General features: G+C 47.6%; 5 protein-coding genes across 5 annotated transcripts; 1 reads left to right on the top strand and 4 right to left on the bottom strand.

The window, feature by feature from the left end:
• Positions 1-195: 195 nt before the first annotated feature.
• Positions 196-1,121, bottom strand: N7446_010903 (uncharacterized protein). The gene is made up of 2 exons (XM_058519646.1): positions 475-1,121; positions 196-420 (listed from the first exon to the last, which is right to left on the bottom strand). Exons 1-2 carry the CDS (start codon positions 1,102-1,104, stop codon positions 325-327), a joined length of 726 nt encoding a protein of 241 aa, XP_058367170.1. The 5' UTR covers positions 1,105-1,121; the 3' UTR covers positions 196-324.
• Positions 1,122-3,040: 1,919 nt separating this feature from the next.
• On the bottom strand, positions 3,041-4,353 carry N7446_010902 (uncharacterized protein; the record flags this gene model as incomplete). The annotated part of the gene is made up of 6 exons (XM_058519645.1): positions 3,041-3,286; positions 3,341-3,456; positions 3,513-3,544; positions 3,631-3,968; positions 4,023-4,102; positions 4,146-4,353. 6 exons carry the CDS (start codon positions 4,351-4,353, stop codon positions 3,041-3,043), a joined length of 1,020 nt encoding a protein of 339 aa, XP_058367169.1.
• A 1,159-nt stretch (positions 4,354-5,512) lies between these two features.
• Positions 5,513-7,079, bottom strand: N7446_010901 (T6SS phospholipase effector Tle1-like catalytic domain-containing protein; the record flags this gene model as incomplete). Its single annotated transcript, XM_058519644.1, has 3 exons — positions 5,513-5,856; positions 5,920-6,840; positions 6,899-7,079. 3 exons carry the CDS (start codon positions 7,077-7,079, stop codon positions 5,513-5,515), a joined length of 1,446 nt encoding a protein of 481 aa, XP_058367168.1.
• Positions 7,080-8,414: 1,335 nt separating this feature from the next.
• On the top strand, positions 8,415-13,410 carry N7446_010900 (peroxidase/cytochrome P450 family protein; the record flags this gene model as incomplete). Its single annotated transcript, XM_058519643.1, has 14 exons — positions 8,415-8,508; positions 8,567-9,168; positions 9,227-9,391; positions 9,452-9,560; positions 9,616-9,705; positions 9,757-10,099; positions 10,150-10,847; positions 10,898-10,986; positions 11,042-11,103; positions 11,161-11,637; positions 11,695-12,196; positions 12,260-12,490; positions 12,555-12,831; positions 12,890-13,410. The coding sequence occupies 14 exons, from the start codon at positions 8,415-8,417 to the stop codon at positions 13,408-13,410; spliced, it is 4,260 nt and encodes a 1,419-aa protein (XP_058367167.1).
• Positions 13,411-13,790: 380 nt separating this feature from the next.
• On the bottom strand, positions 13,791-14,045 carry N7446_010899 (uncharacterized protein; the record flags this gene model as incomplete). The annotated part of the gene is made up of 2 exons (XM_058519642.1): positions 13,791-13,990; positions 14,018-14,045. 2 exons carry the CDS (start codon positions 14,043-14,045, stop codon positions 13,791-13,793), a joined length of 228 nt encoding a protein of 75 aa, XP_058367166.1.
• Between the last annotated feature and the right edge of the window lie 80 nt (positions 14,046-14,125).

The following is a 14,125-nucleotide window of genomic DNA, read 5'->3' as shown; positions in this document are numbered from 1 at the left end:
TTTCATATAACGTTACCTACAGCATTCAACTGTAAGAGCTGAAATCAGAGCTTACAAAACTCTTTTTCCAACCTTGATGTGCTACCTATTCTTACATTGGCATGGGCAAGAAAGATATTATATACGTCAAACTTCGTTATATTTGCGACATGGAATACATAGGGCTATATTTTTATACCCTCAGAGGATCAAGCAACATTAACACAAACAGGTATTTGGAGGCAACGCTACTTGGTGGTAAGATAAAACTTATAGAAATACTACACAATTTGGATTCAGTAATCGTTGAAACATAGTGCCATCCTGTCCCTTTTCCTAGACGTATCACGGAATGTTCAAGGTACTATGCATCCGACTTGTCGAGTGTGGAGGTGATTGACTGAACCCCATATCACAGACTATGACTGCGATGAGAGAAGCCTGCCACATGGGTCAGTCGACAGCTTTGTCTAAGTGATTTATACCAAAGCTCACCAGAGACATATCAAAATCCGCAGCCACTAGGACCTCCATCACCAACCGAGAAGGCAATATACCACCACTTGAATTATACATAATTGTCGGTACGGATCTATTCCGTTCCATGCTTTCGCGTATATCCACGACTTTGATGCCGGCCACTCTCACCTCATATACCCGGTAGACGGGCGAGACGCGATGCACCACAATATGGACTATCTTATCGTCCTCGTTCTTAGTGCCGCGCGCGACCACATTGCGAAAATCCACCTCAATGGTGGTATTCATCAAGCCCTTGAATCGGATATCAACCAGGTCTGCTTCTTTGCTGCCCGGTAATCGAATCCGCCACGGTCGTCTATACTTCCAGCCCAGCGACCAGACTTTCTGCATTTCGAATAAAGGAAGGCTGGAAGAATCGCGAAATTCACGCGTCGACTTTTCGTTATATCTATTCCCCGTCGCAGTGATTAAAGTCGAGTCGTCGTTGTCATATCGAATACAATACTCATTTATTGAACGCGAGTCGTATTTCGGTTCGACCCAAAGTAGTCGTTCAAACTCGGTTATGTGTTCTGGTCGGATACCCATAGGATACGGGGGTTCCTGAACGGATTTATTTCCCATACTCCCTTTGACACCCATATTTGTTGCGTAGTAAGGATCGAGATTCACTAGTTGGGGAACATGCAAGCTAAGTAATTGTCATGAAGTGGCCACGGTAGAATGGAAAGATGGAGATGAGACACGAGTTTTCAGTGGTGATGACATATGTACTCGTATTCGTACCTTGGATTGCAGTACATGAACCCAAGCGATGTGAGGTAATTTACCGACCTAGCAGTTCCCCGCACAGCCACGGTATATTATAGCAAGCCACAGCCTCAAAACTTCAAATTTCGTTGAGGTAAAGTTAGTAACATTTGTTTCAGCCATAAAGCATTTCCCTGTATGTGTATCTGGTCAGCTTGGAACATCGACGGATTTGATCTAATCAACATGTGTGTAATAGCACGTAAAAGTCCTGCGTATCTAGCTCGACATGATCCGGTAAATTAAAAGGCATCCTGTTAGACGGTCAGCGAGATCAGAGAAGTCCAATTGATTACGCCGGTGCAGTGATGTCGATCGTACGAAGGAATCAGACGGGGCCATGTAAAAGAGGGAGAGCGGTAATTTGTGGTAGCGAATTGATCAATGTTCCCAGAAGCACCAAAATGTTTCAAACAAAGCCATACGTATTTTGAATTTATTCAATGCCATGTAAAGTTCCCCGAAGCTGTGGTTTGGCATAATATACTGTGGTTGAGCGGCCACATATACTTGGTCGGTAAATAACATAAATGACTTTGCCGTGTGATCTCGTCACTGGCCCGAAAAAGACACAAAAAAATAACCAAAAAGCTGGTCATCAGTTGAACAGACAACCTAAAATGTTTGTGGCAGGCCTAACACTGTTTTACGTTTCCTAATCCTTAGACAAGCTTAGAGGATCAAACTTAGCCTACCAAGAAGGTGAACTGAAAAGCCGGCTATTCTAGAAATAGGTCTAAACAGAAGTCCCTAACTAGAAAAGCATTGCATAAGACCCGACCCATTCCAGCTTGGAGAATGATATCGAGAGCACATTTGGCTTTTTTTTTAGCACAATGCTAACGTGCATGAAGAGCTTCACTACATTGAATACATAAATGCTAGGCACCATTGGTTGAATCCAGTGCCGTATTCAGTCAGCTGTTTTGAGAACCAGAAAGGCTACAAATTGACTTCACAAAGACTATGTAACAACGCGTGTACTGATATTCTTCTATATTCAGCAAGACGAGCCAAGGATGTACAGGACTCGGCCCGCGGGCTGCATCGATAAGGCCCTGATAAAATGCTTATAGGCCCGCGCTGGGCTTCCTAAGCTTGCACATGGGCGGATGGATTCATTTACCGGCTTATGGGCCGTGCCTTGAGAATACTTTCAGTTTTGCGGAATCTGGTTTGTATGATCTGGAGCCGATGTGGCCGTCGCTGGGATTAAATTAAGCGCCTCTGACATTAGTAAACCTTCAAGCAATGGAGAAAACCCAGGGGAATTTTCATATTCAGTGATTCACCCCCTTTCTTGCACAGCTTCATCAACTCTAGAAATGTAGGCTAGCTTCGGGAACCCTACTGATCCTGGAGTATCAAGGCGTTGCGAAAGCTTAACTGCGTGTCTCCGACTCGATGGAAGTGCATCTGGGATGGATGGCAGGAATATACAATGACTACAGTAACCGTAGAAATTCTCGTAGGGCTCCCAAGAGGTGTTTATCCAAGCTTTCTTCAACCTTCAAATTGATGAGCAATATCCATGTGTTGTACCACACCTCATTCAAAAGCTTAACTCCTTTTCCTACTCTCTCTCCCATTCCTCTTTTTTTACCCCCTCTTCCCTTTGCGATCGCTTTCAAGGCTTCGTCACCGGCTATCCACCCACGTATCGGTGGGTCTCTTAGACCGCTATAGTTGCATACCAGCAATGTTGAGACACAACAGACGGATCATATAAAGCTTATCCAGATTCGACTATGTAATTATATGTTCTATCTTATACTTCGATGAAGAGGTTGCCGAAAAGCAAATCCCTGTATTCCGGCGCTATGCGCTCCCGAGCCCGTTTACCACAGATAAGCAGCCCGATAGGCATAATAATCATAGCCAGCGAGATTATTGCGGCACAAATGAAAGTATTTTGGATGCCAAACGAGCTGATCCAGGGTGTGTAGACGGACATGATGAGGACGGAGAGGCCGTTCCGAATGAAGTCAACCCCAACGAGAAAATCCCCGAGGATCTGCAAATGTTTTGTCAGTCTATCCGTTGTACCACTGTTGATAGCCTCACTCACCTCTGGGTAACAGTTGGTGAGGTAGGTCAACGCGATATCAACGCGATATCGCCGGTCACGGAGAACCCGAATCAAAAGATGACATATCCAACCGCGAGAACTACCCACGGTAGAGACTAATGTAAGTTAATCAGCATTTGCTTTCAATGACTAGAAAGTACGGTGATCTTACCCGCGATAGACCCAAACCAAAGGTCAAGACCCCTGCAGTAGGCACAAGAGACCCCGGTAATCCCGCCCACAAACGCATCTCAGGTTCAAATATACCACCATTCCGCCAAGCTACCCACAAAATTGACTGGTCATTGAGTGGGGCACCGATGATCGTACAGAGGATGGCTCCTATCAATTCGGATATTATGAAGAGTCCCACAGAGGAAGAATTGAATGAGTATGGTGGGTACAGCATAAAATAGGAAGCAGCAGAGCTTATAACGGCGAACCAGGCGAGTAGTAACCCATATGTGATGGCCGCGTAGGCAACGGCAGGAAATGTAAAAAGTATCTTGGAAAGGAAGGTAGAAGTGATGCCGGATGGACTCATCGGATTTGGTGATGATTGCCAGGCGCTTGGAAAGGGGGTTGGGTCGAGGGATGGTTGACTCGGCCTCCGGGCTGGGATGATGGACTATTTGGTCGAGATGTTCATATGAACAAAGAAGAGATCCACGACTGTAATCACGACAATAGTCTCACTGGCGGCTTCGCCGGTAACTGATAATAAGTTGACTGCAATAAGCTCTTCACCGGAACGATGAGACGCTGAACAATAGCGGCGTTAGTTGAATCAACGAACTCAACATACAGCGGGCGGCGTCGGTATTATGCACGATGGGGATGAACAGCAAGCAGCCGACCGCTAGGCCGACACCGTTTATCGCCACGGCATTGTTCAATGTTTCATATGAGATACCCATATTCATGTAGGACTCGAAGGCGACCTTCATAATGTCTAGCATGACAAAGGTGAAGAGCACGTAGAAGTTTATCAGACCCATACGCCCTTTCGCCATGATGACCAATTGAGGGGATCATTTGGATTACTAGATGGGGTTAGATGGAGAACGATAGAACCTGAGTATCCTGTCAACGTCAACTTGGCCTTCTGCGACATACGATGCAATGTGATGTTGGAGGCTCACCCTCACCGAGTATCCACCCCCCTTCAATAACAGCTCATGGGCTGTGCCGAGACCTAATCGTGATATCTCAGTAGCCACGTCTCGCAAGACCAGTTTCATAGACCGGCTAGTAAGATACGGGGCTGGCTATGGCCGCATGCAAACCATAGGGTGTTTGGTACCACCTGTGCATGAAGATGGTATTGGTCAACCCAATTTCTCGCAGAACCATGGGTCAAGAGAACGCTCGAAGCTGATCCTTTCATCACTGTCAACGACGTGTCATGTCTATGTTATCTGAGGCAACTAGGTGTCGAATGATACCATGACCTCGTACCCGAAAATATTTGGGCACGGTCTACGGATATTACAACATGTACTTTGTAACGTAGTATCTCGCCCCGGAGAACAGTGGAATTTATTTAGACTGAGAAGATATTACCACTGCTAATTGAGAAATTTCCATTGGTCCATATGTGTGACATGGCATGTCTCCACAGGATGCCGGGCCATGTAACATGCCGCTGTACATACCTGTCAAATGAATCTATTGGCGGCCCGTTCGGCCCTTGCGGGCGGATGCAGATCCGAACGGTTCAGCGCTCTCGGAATGAGCCGCAGGAATCTTAATTTCGGGAATGTCTAATAACTCCCTTTAGAGTTTCGTTGCCCATCCTCATGCAGATTTCTGCAGAGAAAGGGGAGGGTTGTGGCTCGTAGTTATGAAGTCCAGGATCTGAAGGTGCCGTGGGGTTGTCACTACCTATGTCTGAAGATCGCGGATCGGCGCAACCTAAAGTCCTGAATTTATAGTCTGTGTGCGAATTTGTCGTTGAAACTGCAATATGAGTTACGTACTTGATAAATTCACGCAGCTATATTACCACTAAATATACTAAGTGCCCATTGGCACTGTCGATCCTTTCCACTTGACATTCTTTGCGCCGGTGTTAATAGTTTGCTTTCTTTGGGTTGTACCAAGCGCCTTGATGAAATCATTCATAGAAACCGGCTTTCCCAATTGAGATATCCCTCCGGTCTCAGCCATGGCTCAGCGAGTCGTCTGAGCTGGAATTTGCATGGCATTCTGAAGAGCACCCTTGGTGTCATTTGTACCGCTGTTTTCGGACGTGTTTGGCGCTTGATTAGACAGTCTATTGCGCAGTTTCTTCCAGGTGTACGAAATGTTCGCGACGTCAGGCAAATTCGGGTTGTCTCCGCCTTTGGGGGGAATAGACTCCTTGTCCAGAATGCCCGCCTTGATCATTTCATTGACACTCGGATCAATAGCAGCATCATGCGGCAGATCACGCGTGGCTCCCAAGTTTGGAGGCAGACGGCGCGGGATCCATTTGCCATGCTCCAGTTCAAGGCGGGTGAAGATCGGCAGGATTTCTGTCGATGGCATTTTGTTAGCTGTATAAAGGGTAAGGCTTAGGGCTTGGGAAGGAAACCTACCAAGAATCCACCAAAGAAGGACCATGAAAAACGATGTACCGTGGCCGAACCTGAGGGTATCATGGGGCTGATTGGTCTTTCTCCGGAGTGAGAAAGCATCAGTCCCGGGTTCTTCCTTTCCAGGGAATGCGTTTTCGGCTTTCGACACATCTTCCACATTCAGAGTCTGGAATTTCAGTTTACTCTCCGAGCCCTCGAGATTGAGCACCTCTTGAAGCATCCAGTTCAATGACGTATCGGAAAGTAAATGTTTTTGGCCTTCTTCGAGTCCATACCCACCTCCAATGTCACAGTGATTACCAGCGAACCAGACTTCTCTCAGGTCGACAGGCGGGCCATCTTTATCCATTATGAACAGAGCCGGCTTAAATTTCAGTCTTCTCTCATGGATGGACACCGCATGCCGGATGTATCGTGCTGGTGGATTTGCAATAACCTTGTAGGATGTACGCCACAGCGGAATTTCAAACTGACCAACACTGTTGACACAGTCAAACAACCCAAGGAAGTGGATTCTAACATCTGGCCGACAGAAAGTCTTGTTAAAATTCAGCATGAAAGCCTTCAACTTGTCGTCCTTTTCGGTCTGAGGATCGTTTCCACGAGATTGTTGGAAGCTGCTAAATGTATCCCAAGCAAATTGGACCATTTCTTCATTACCTTTGGACAGTAGACCAAGATCATGTATCATTTCAGCAAGGAACCGTGCCGTATAAGCACCACGAGAGAAACCGAAGATGTAGAGGTGGTCTCCCGGTTGATAGTAACGCATGACAAAGCGATAACCTGCCAATACATGCTGCTGGAATGAGCTGCCAACCATCTGATCGAACGTCGTGATAACGGATGACTTAATTTTGGGCCAAAGGTTCCAGCGTGTTGCACTGTTCCCTTCGCCTTGGACATAGGTACCAATCCCCGCTGCCACAACCGCTTAGCTACCAATAAGTATGAACAAAATGACTAATGGTCAGCTTACGTTGGTAATAATGGAATTGGCCTTCCTGGTGTCGATCAAGCATCTGATAGATTTTCACAATATTGGTATCCGACTTGTTGCCCTGGAAGTGGTTTCCAGTGCCATCGAAGCAAAGAATGATCCGGCGTGGGCCGGGCGTAGGATCGGTAGGGGTCTCTGCTTCAAAAGTTGCATGTGGCATAATGGGCGAGTATGGGCTTCAATAGTGTGGCAAGATGGGTAATGAGATTTAAACGAGAAAATGCTCAAATTTCAAGAGTCCTGGATTGAGGCAAGCAATACCCTAGCCCAGTATATATGACAAGCCTGAGAAAGACGTCTTTGACAGCGCCTAAATTCTACATGACGCTCCAGAAAATGGCGGAATACCCCATTCGGCTTTGACTTTTCCTTTTTCCTTACCGTCTTTGCCGTTTCCAGCTATGCATAGACTCAATACTGAAATATCCATAGAGCAACACGGTCCGCTATGTTCCGTAGCACCTTAATGCTCAGCTGGATAAAAAAGTTGAATTACAAGCTTAGTGCCAGTGGTCGACGATCCTGGGAAGCACTGAACTCTGGCATGCCGGGCTCCGAATATGACATAATGTTTAGAATATCAAGAGCTATGATTTGTTTAACTTAGATCGTACTTTTCGAGACTTACATCCAACGTAACGTCGCTGATATCGCTTGCCTGTTGTATCCATATCGGCGTCTGCTGCGAATCGGCAAGTCTTCATCAAAAAGAGTCTATTCATCTAAGACACTAAGCTAGAGAGAAGAAGAGAAAGAGAACAGGTGGGACGCTAGGAAGCTACTCTATGTGCACCTCCTTCGTCCAGTGATCTCCAACCCTTGGTCTCACCGTCTCCCACATCCAGCCATCGGGCAAACTCCTTCAAGTAATCCGATTATCATGCGTGACATCTGCAAGTTTGGTCAGCACCACGGCTGAATCCACCAGGTTTATCTATGGGATATGAAATCATAGACAATTAATTTGAACGATTTTGGCAGATGTACCGTGAAGCATAATGCGAGTGGCTAATGCTTATTTTCTGTAATTTCTGGCCATTCATTGGTTGAGTGGCTTGTATGTGGAGTGCGCCTTGGACATTGGTTTGGTTCTATGTAGCACTAGAACGCACATCCTCCCCAGTCTGCACTCGTTAAGGAAAGCTGCAGCTGATTATAGTCAACCGGACAAAACTTGTACTGGGTATCATAAGAAAGGAAGTGCCGCTGCGACTTTGATGATGTCTTGGTTCCATGGCCAAATGCATCATTGCGTCCCGAGGTCGCGAGAAAGGATGCTTCTAGGCCTTCAGTAGATCTCTTCTGCGGTCACCATGAACATCAATGGATACTTAAAGTTCGAGCTTGCGTCCCATTTCAAATTTTAATCAAACTCATTGGGAGCCCCTTGACTACCTTTGATTGTCCGAGATTATTGTATTGTCCTGCTAGGACTACACTTGTCAATTGACATACCCTTCCCCAATCTCTCCCATCTCGGGTCAGTTTACCCACCATGGGGTTGTTCAACAATGTTCTGCCCAAGGCATCCTCTGCCTCCGCTTGGAACCCCTTGAACTGGGCTCCGAGCCTGCCTTCTGCCTCTGGGAGTAAGTAAATTATATCATCTAACCATGAGGCCACCCTGCGCTAACTGGTGAATTGAAGTTTCGCTCCCTGAAGTCCCTTCCCTGCCTGGACTCTCTTCGTTTCCCGGGGCCTCTCTCTTGGGACCTAAGGATCAAGCCTGGTTCAAATCTATACTCATGAAGTTCGGCTTCAGCGGAATTTTGGCTACAGTTTTCAGTTTCTTCCTTTACATCGCTTACATGAAATTTATTAAGAAGGATAACAAGGCCATCCACGGCTTCCTCAAGAAGATGGTTCCGAAATATGTCGCCAAGACCCCCGGAATGGGTATGCTTAGCAAGGTCCCATTTTTGAATAAGCTCATACCGTCACCCACTAGCTTGATACATGTACCAAAAGGTACACAGTCAGCTTTGAATAGTATTTCGGGAATCGCACCCGGCATAGCCTCGAAGCTCAACCCGTTCAAATGGAAGGTCTTTAATAAGAAAAAGATGGCTGAGCAAGAGGATGATGAGAACTATCAGGCTGGAGAGCCGTACGGAGATCCTACTGCCATGGCTACTGGAATCGCCACTGACCTGAAGTCCATGGGACTCAAGGGTGGAGTGAAAGACCTTCGCACACTCTTTGAGGTGGCCAAGGCCAAGGGAAAGCCTATCAATGATCGTGATATGACCGTAAGTACTTTTAGGATACAAATGGGTTGAAGAACATGAGGCTCACATTTTGCTATAGATGGAGAAGATGATTGCAATTGCGACATCGTTGCCCCGTACGTCTAAGGCGCGAGGAAAACTCACTGGGATTATCGTCGATACTCTTTGGAAGAGCCTGCAGCACCCTCCTCTAAGCTACATGGGAAATAAATTCCAGTACCGAACTCCGGACGGAAGCTACAACGTAAGTTGATCAATAGGTCGTGTTGGGGTGGTTGGATTACTGATAATAGCTATTGTTTAGAACCCCCTTCAACCTGACCTGGGTAAGGCTGGAAGCCCATATGCGAGAACGGTTCCTAAAATGAAGTCCCTACATGGTGTTCCTCCGGACCCTGGCCTTCTGTTTGACTGTAAGCCGTCTCTCCAAACCCCGCATGCTTTTACAGTTACGCTAACAGCCTGAAGTGCTCATGGCTCGTAGCGATGAGACCTTCAAGGAGAACCCAGCTGGTATCTCGTCCGTTCTCTTTTACCACGCGACGATTATTATCCATGGTAATAAGCAAAGGCATTCGGTACAAAGTTGATATGTACTTACTTTCCTAGATTGTTTCCGCACCAACCGTGTTGACCCCAGTATCTCGGACACATCTTCCTACCTTGACCTGGCTCCATTGTACGGTTCGAATCTCGAGGACCAGCTAAGCATCCGGACAATGCAGCATGGTTTACTTAAGCCGGATTCTTTTGCTGAGAAGCGTCTCCTTGGCCAGCCTCCTGGTGTTAACGTGATGCTCATTATGTACAGCCGTTTCCACAACTATGTTGCAGATGTTCTCTTGAACGTCAACGAAAACGGTCGCTTTACTTTACAACCTTCTACCACGGAAGAGGGAAAGAGGGCGTCTCTCGCAAAGCAAGACGAGGACGTCTTCCAGACTGCTAGACTGTATGGACCCTTTTCAAAAATGACTTTTATAGTGCTGACAGTAGGTGTAGTGTCACCAACGGTCTCTATGTTAACATCTCTTTGCACGACTACCTCCGTGGTCTCACGAATACCCACCACTCGGCTAGTGACTGGACTCTTGACCCTCGTGTTGAGGTCGGCAGACTTTTTGACCCCGAGGGTGTCCCGCGAGGTATCGGCAACCAGGTGTCTGCTGAATTCAACCTGCTGTACCGCTTCCACTCTGTAATCTCTCGTCGCGATGAAAAGTGGATGAATGAATTCCTACAGGAGCTCTTCCCAGGTAATAATAAACCACTTGATCAACTCACGCCTCAGGAGTTCGTTCAAGGTCTTTTGCGCTTTGAGCAGAACATCCCGGACGACCCGTCACAACGGTCGTTTGGCGGGTTGCAGCGTGGTGCAAATGGCAAGTTCGACGATGCTGAGCTTGTCAACATCATGAAGGAGAGTATGGAAGACCCTGCGGGTCTATTCAACGCCCGAATGGTTCCTAAGGCCCTTCGTATTATCGAAATTACTGGTATCCTCACTTCGAGAAAGTGGAACCTCGCATCTCTAAACGAGATGCGGGCATTCTTTGGACTGAAGCGTCACGACACCTTTGAGGACATCAACCCTGACCCTCAGATTGCCGACCTCATGCGCAAACTGTACGATCACCCCGACATGGTTGAATTGTACCCCGGTCTGTTCCTTGAGGATGGGAAGCCCCGCATGGACCCTGGTAAGGAAAATACTCGCTTCTTAGCTGGCATCTGCTAATTCATTAATTAGGCTGTGGCGGCTGCCCTCCGTATACTGTTGGTCGCGCTGTCTTCAGTGACGCTGTCACTTTGGTACGATCTGACCGGTTCCTCACTGTGGTAGGTGACCCGAAAAGAGTATAGCTAAAGCAGCGAATGCTAAAGATAATGCTAGGACTACACAGCCTCGAACCTCACATCCTGGGGATACCAGGAAGTCCAGCAGGATTATGATATGTAAGTATACTTACTCCCTATACTCTCAACGGTCATTGACGTTTCCTCCACCCACAGCCTTGGAGGATCGATGTTTTGGAAGTTGTTCCAGCGTGCATTCCCTGGCTGGTTCCCTTATAACTCCTTGCACAGCACGCAGCCAATGTTCACTCGCAAGATGAACGAGCAGATTGCGCGCGAAATTGGAACCATTGACCAGTACACTTTGGAAGACCCATCGCCGCCGCCGAATCCCATTGTGCTCAACAAATACTCCGCCGTCACTAAGGTTCTGAGCGACCAGACCAACTTCCGCGTCATCTGGGCAAGGAACCTCAATGACATGACTCCTGGGAAGAAATACGACTCTTATATGCTGGGCGGTGACGCTCCTGCGAACACGGCTCAAAGGAATATGGTCAGCGAAATTATGTTCAGCCCGGTTGAGTTTATGCAGTTGCTTTCTCAAACATCCCTTCACGTTGGTAAGGAACTCTTGGATGGCGAAACTCTCCGCCTCGCCACAGATTTGAACCAGGTTGATATTATACGGGAGTAAGTGACCCTTGGCCGTCGCATTTGTTGGATATTTGATTACTGACAGATTTAAAGCATCGCTATTCCTCTGAATACCCGTATCATGGCCGACCTGTTCTGCCTAGATTTAAAGACCGATGAGAACAAGGAAGGTAGCCTTAACACCTCTGAGCTGTATAAGCACCTCATGAGTGTTCGCACTTTTGGCTTCAACAATTTCGACCCTGCTCTGGCATTGCGGCGCAGAAACGAAGCCCGTGAAGGCTCTAAGGTCTTGACTGAGACCACCCTCAAGGTAATATCGCATGGCTCCGGCCAAATTGGCGGCGACCATGAAATCATACCCAAAGTCACTGGAGCTATTCGCGGGGCAGCGACTCGCATCACGTCAAAGATTCCTATCATCGGTGGTCTTGTCAGTAACCTCGGCAAGAAAACTCAAGCAGACACCGGATCTCTGCGCTGGTACGGCCAGAATGTCGTAAAGGAACTCATTGCTGCTGGAAAATCTCCAGAGGAAGCCACCGACATATGCTGGTTGACCGCCGTCGCTGGCGTTGGTGCGCCGATTGGAATGGTTCGTTCCCCATTTACTCTCCCTTGGTTATATCATTGCCTTCTAAATGTTCATCGCCTGTAGTTTGCCGATGTGTTGGGATACTTCCTCCAAAGCGAAAACGCACAGCACTGGGAAGCAATCCAGAACTTGGTTTCTAGTTCGAACGCCGATTCCGCCGACAAGCAGCTGCGTAAATATGTGCTTGAGGCCCAGCGTCTTACTAGTAACCAGCGTGATATCCGTGTCTGTGTCGGCGAGACCACCATTGATGGAAAGACATACAAGCCTGGTGATCTTGTTATTGCTCTATTTGTAAGGACACCGAAGCTGGTAAATAAACTACTGAAACAAATTCTGACGACTATTATATGAATAGGGCCCGGCATGCAAGGATTCTCATGCCATTCCTGAACCAGATCAATTCAAGCTCGACCGGCCAGAGAGCGCTTACATCCACTTAGGCTACGGGCCTCACTCTTGTCTCGGACGCGAAATTGCCCTTACTTTCCTTATCTCCCTTGTCAGGATCTGCGGTGGTCTGAAGAATCTGCGCCCTGCTCCTGGTAAGATGGGAGCTCTGAAGCAAATTCAGGTCAACGGCGATAGGTCCTACCTCAACGACAGCTGGTCATACTTGACCACTGACCCGACAAGTAAGTTTTGCTCTTACCAGGCTGGCAGAGTAGGACTTATACTAACATTCCCTTCTAGCCTGGAAGGTTCACTTTGATGGCGTGGGCCAAGGCGTATTCCGCGCCCCTAAGCTCCCGGTTGCTGTTGGTGACGTCAACTATGGTGCCTTGAAGAAAGAGCAAGAAGACTTTGTCAAGAACAAAGCTTCCAAGCTTATGCCTAACGGTGATGCCCCATCGCAGTACACCGACGGCACGGCTGATCCCACGAAGCCAGCGACTACTGCTGCAGCCGCCGGTGCAAGCGTCCCCGTGCCCAACGGGGCTCCCTACATCGATGGCGTCAACCAGCCGCAACAACAGGCAACGTCTGCTGGCAAATATAACCCCGATCTTCTGGATCGAGCCATCTCTGACTTTAGCGCGATCAACAAGCAGGCGGTAGGCACCGCACACAACATCGCCCACGGTTTCGTTAGCAGCGTCCCCGGAGGAAGTTCGGCCTCTCATATGGCTCACGGAATTGCCCAGAACTTCATACCTGAATCCAGCGCTGCTGCTTTTGGTAGTGTGGACGACCAAGTAGGCCAGGCACAGTAGTCGGATGGGGGAGAAGGCATCGTTCCCCGGTCTTTCTATGCAGCTTAGCAATTCCCGGGAACCTCTTTAATGACAGGACAGAAGACGAAACAATTGAAACAGGAATGGCATGCGCAAGCTACAGATTTGGTGGATACTCAGGAATGGAGGACAGTCCTACGAGTAATATTTCGTATGCATGGAGTGGCATGCAGCCATGGAGGTGGACCTAAATTGGAACGGAAACTTAAAAGTTGGATCTAGATTGTACGCTAGTGATGCTTATCTATGCCTCGTAATTTTAGTACTAATATGATATTCTTCTTTTCACTGTTGGTTACTATGTTCTTATATATGCTTGACAGCGGATCTTCTCTTCTAGAATGCCGGGGCAGCCGATCTCACCAACTCGGCATGATGGTGGAAGCTGCATCATCACCTGCTTCTTGGAAAATTGGTTTGGGATGTCGATATCGGCACACGCAGACATTAAAGCTGCCATCTATCCAGTTCTCCAGGTTGACCAGATGGCACACATCAGGTGATAATCCGAGATGGCTGGCAATAATTATCTCAATCAGTTGTTGATGGTGAGACAAATCTGTAAAATAGTGAAGTCCAATTATACCTAAGTCCGTGGAGAATATTTGAACCATCTTCCTTTGCAGCGGAGTAAGTGATCTCGCCACGAGACAACTAAATCTCGAGGCTTCAACATGGTCGGCAGAGATCCAGA

This window comes from Penicillium canescens, assembly GCF_028828765.1.
Source record: "Penicillium canescens strain IBT 15451 chromosome Unknown utg000008l_segment0_segment0, whole genome shotgun sequence".
NCBI classification, from domain to species: Eukaryota; Fungi; Ascomycota; class Eurotiomycetes; order Eurotiales; family Aspergillaceae; genus Penicillium; species Penicillium canescens.
Note: the sequence above shows the minus strand (reverse complement) of the source record. Positions and strands in the feature narration are given on the sequence as shown.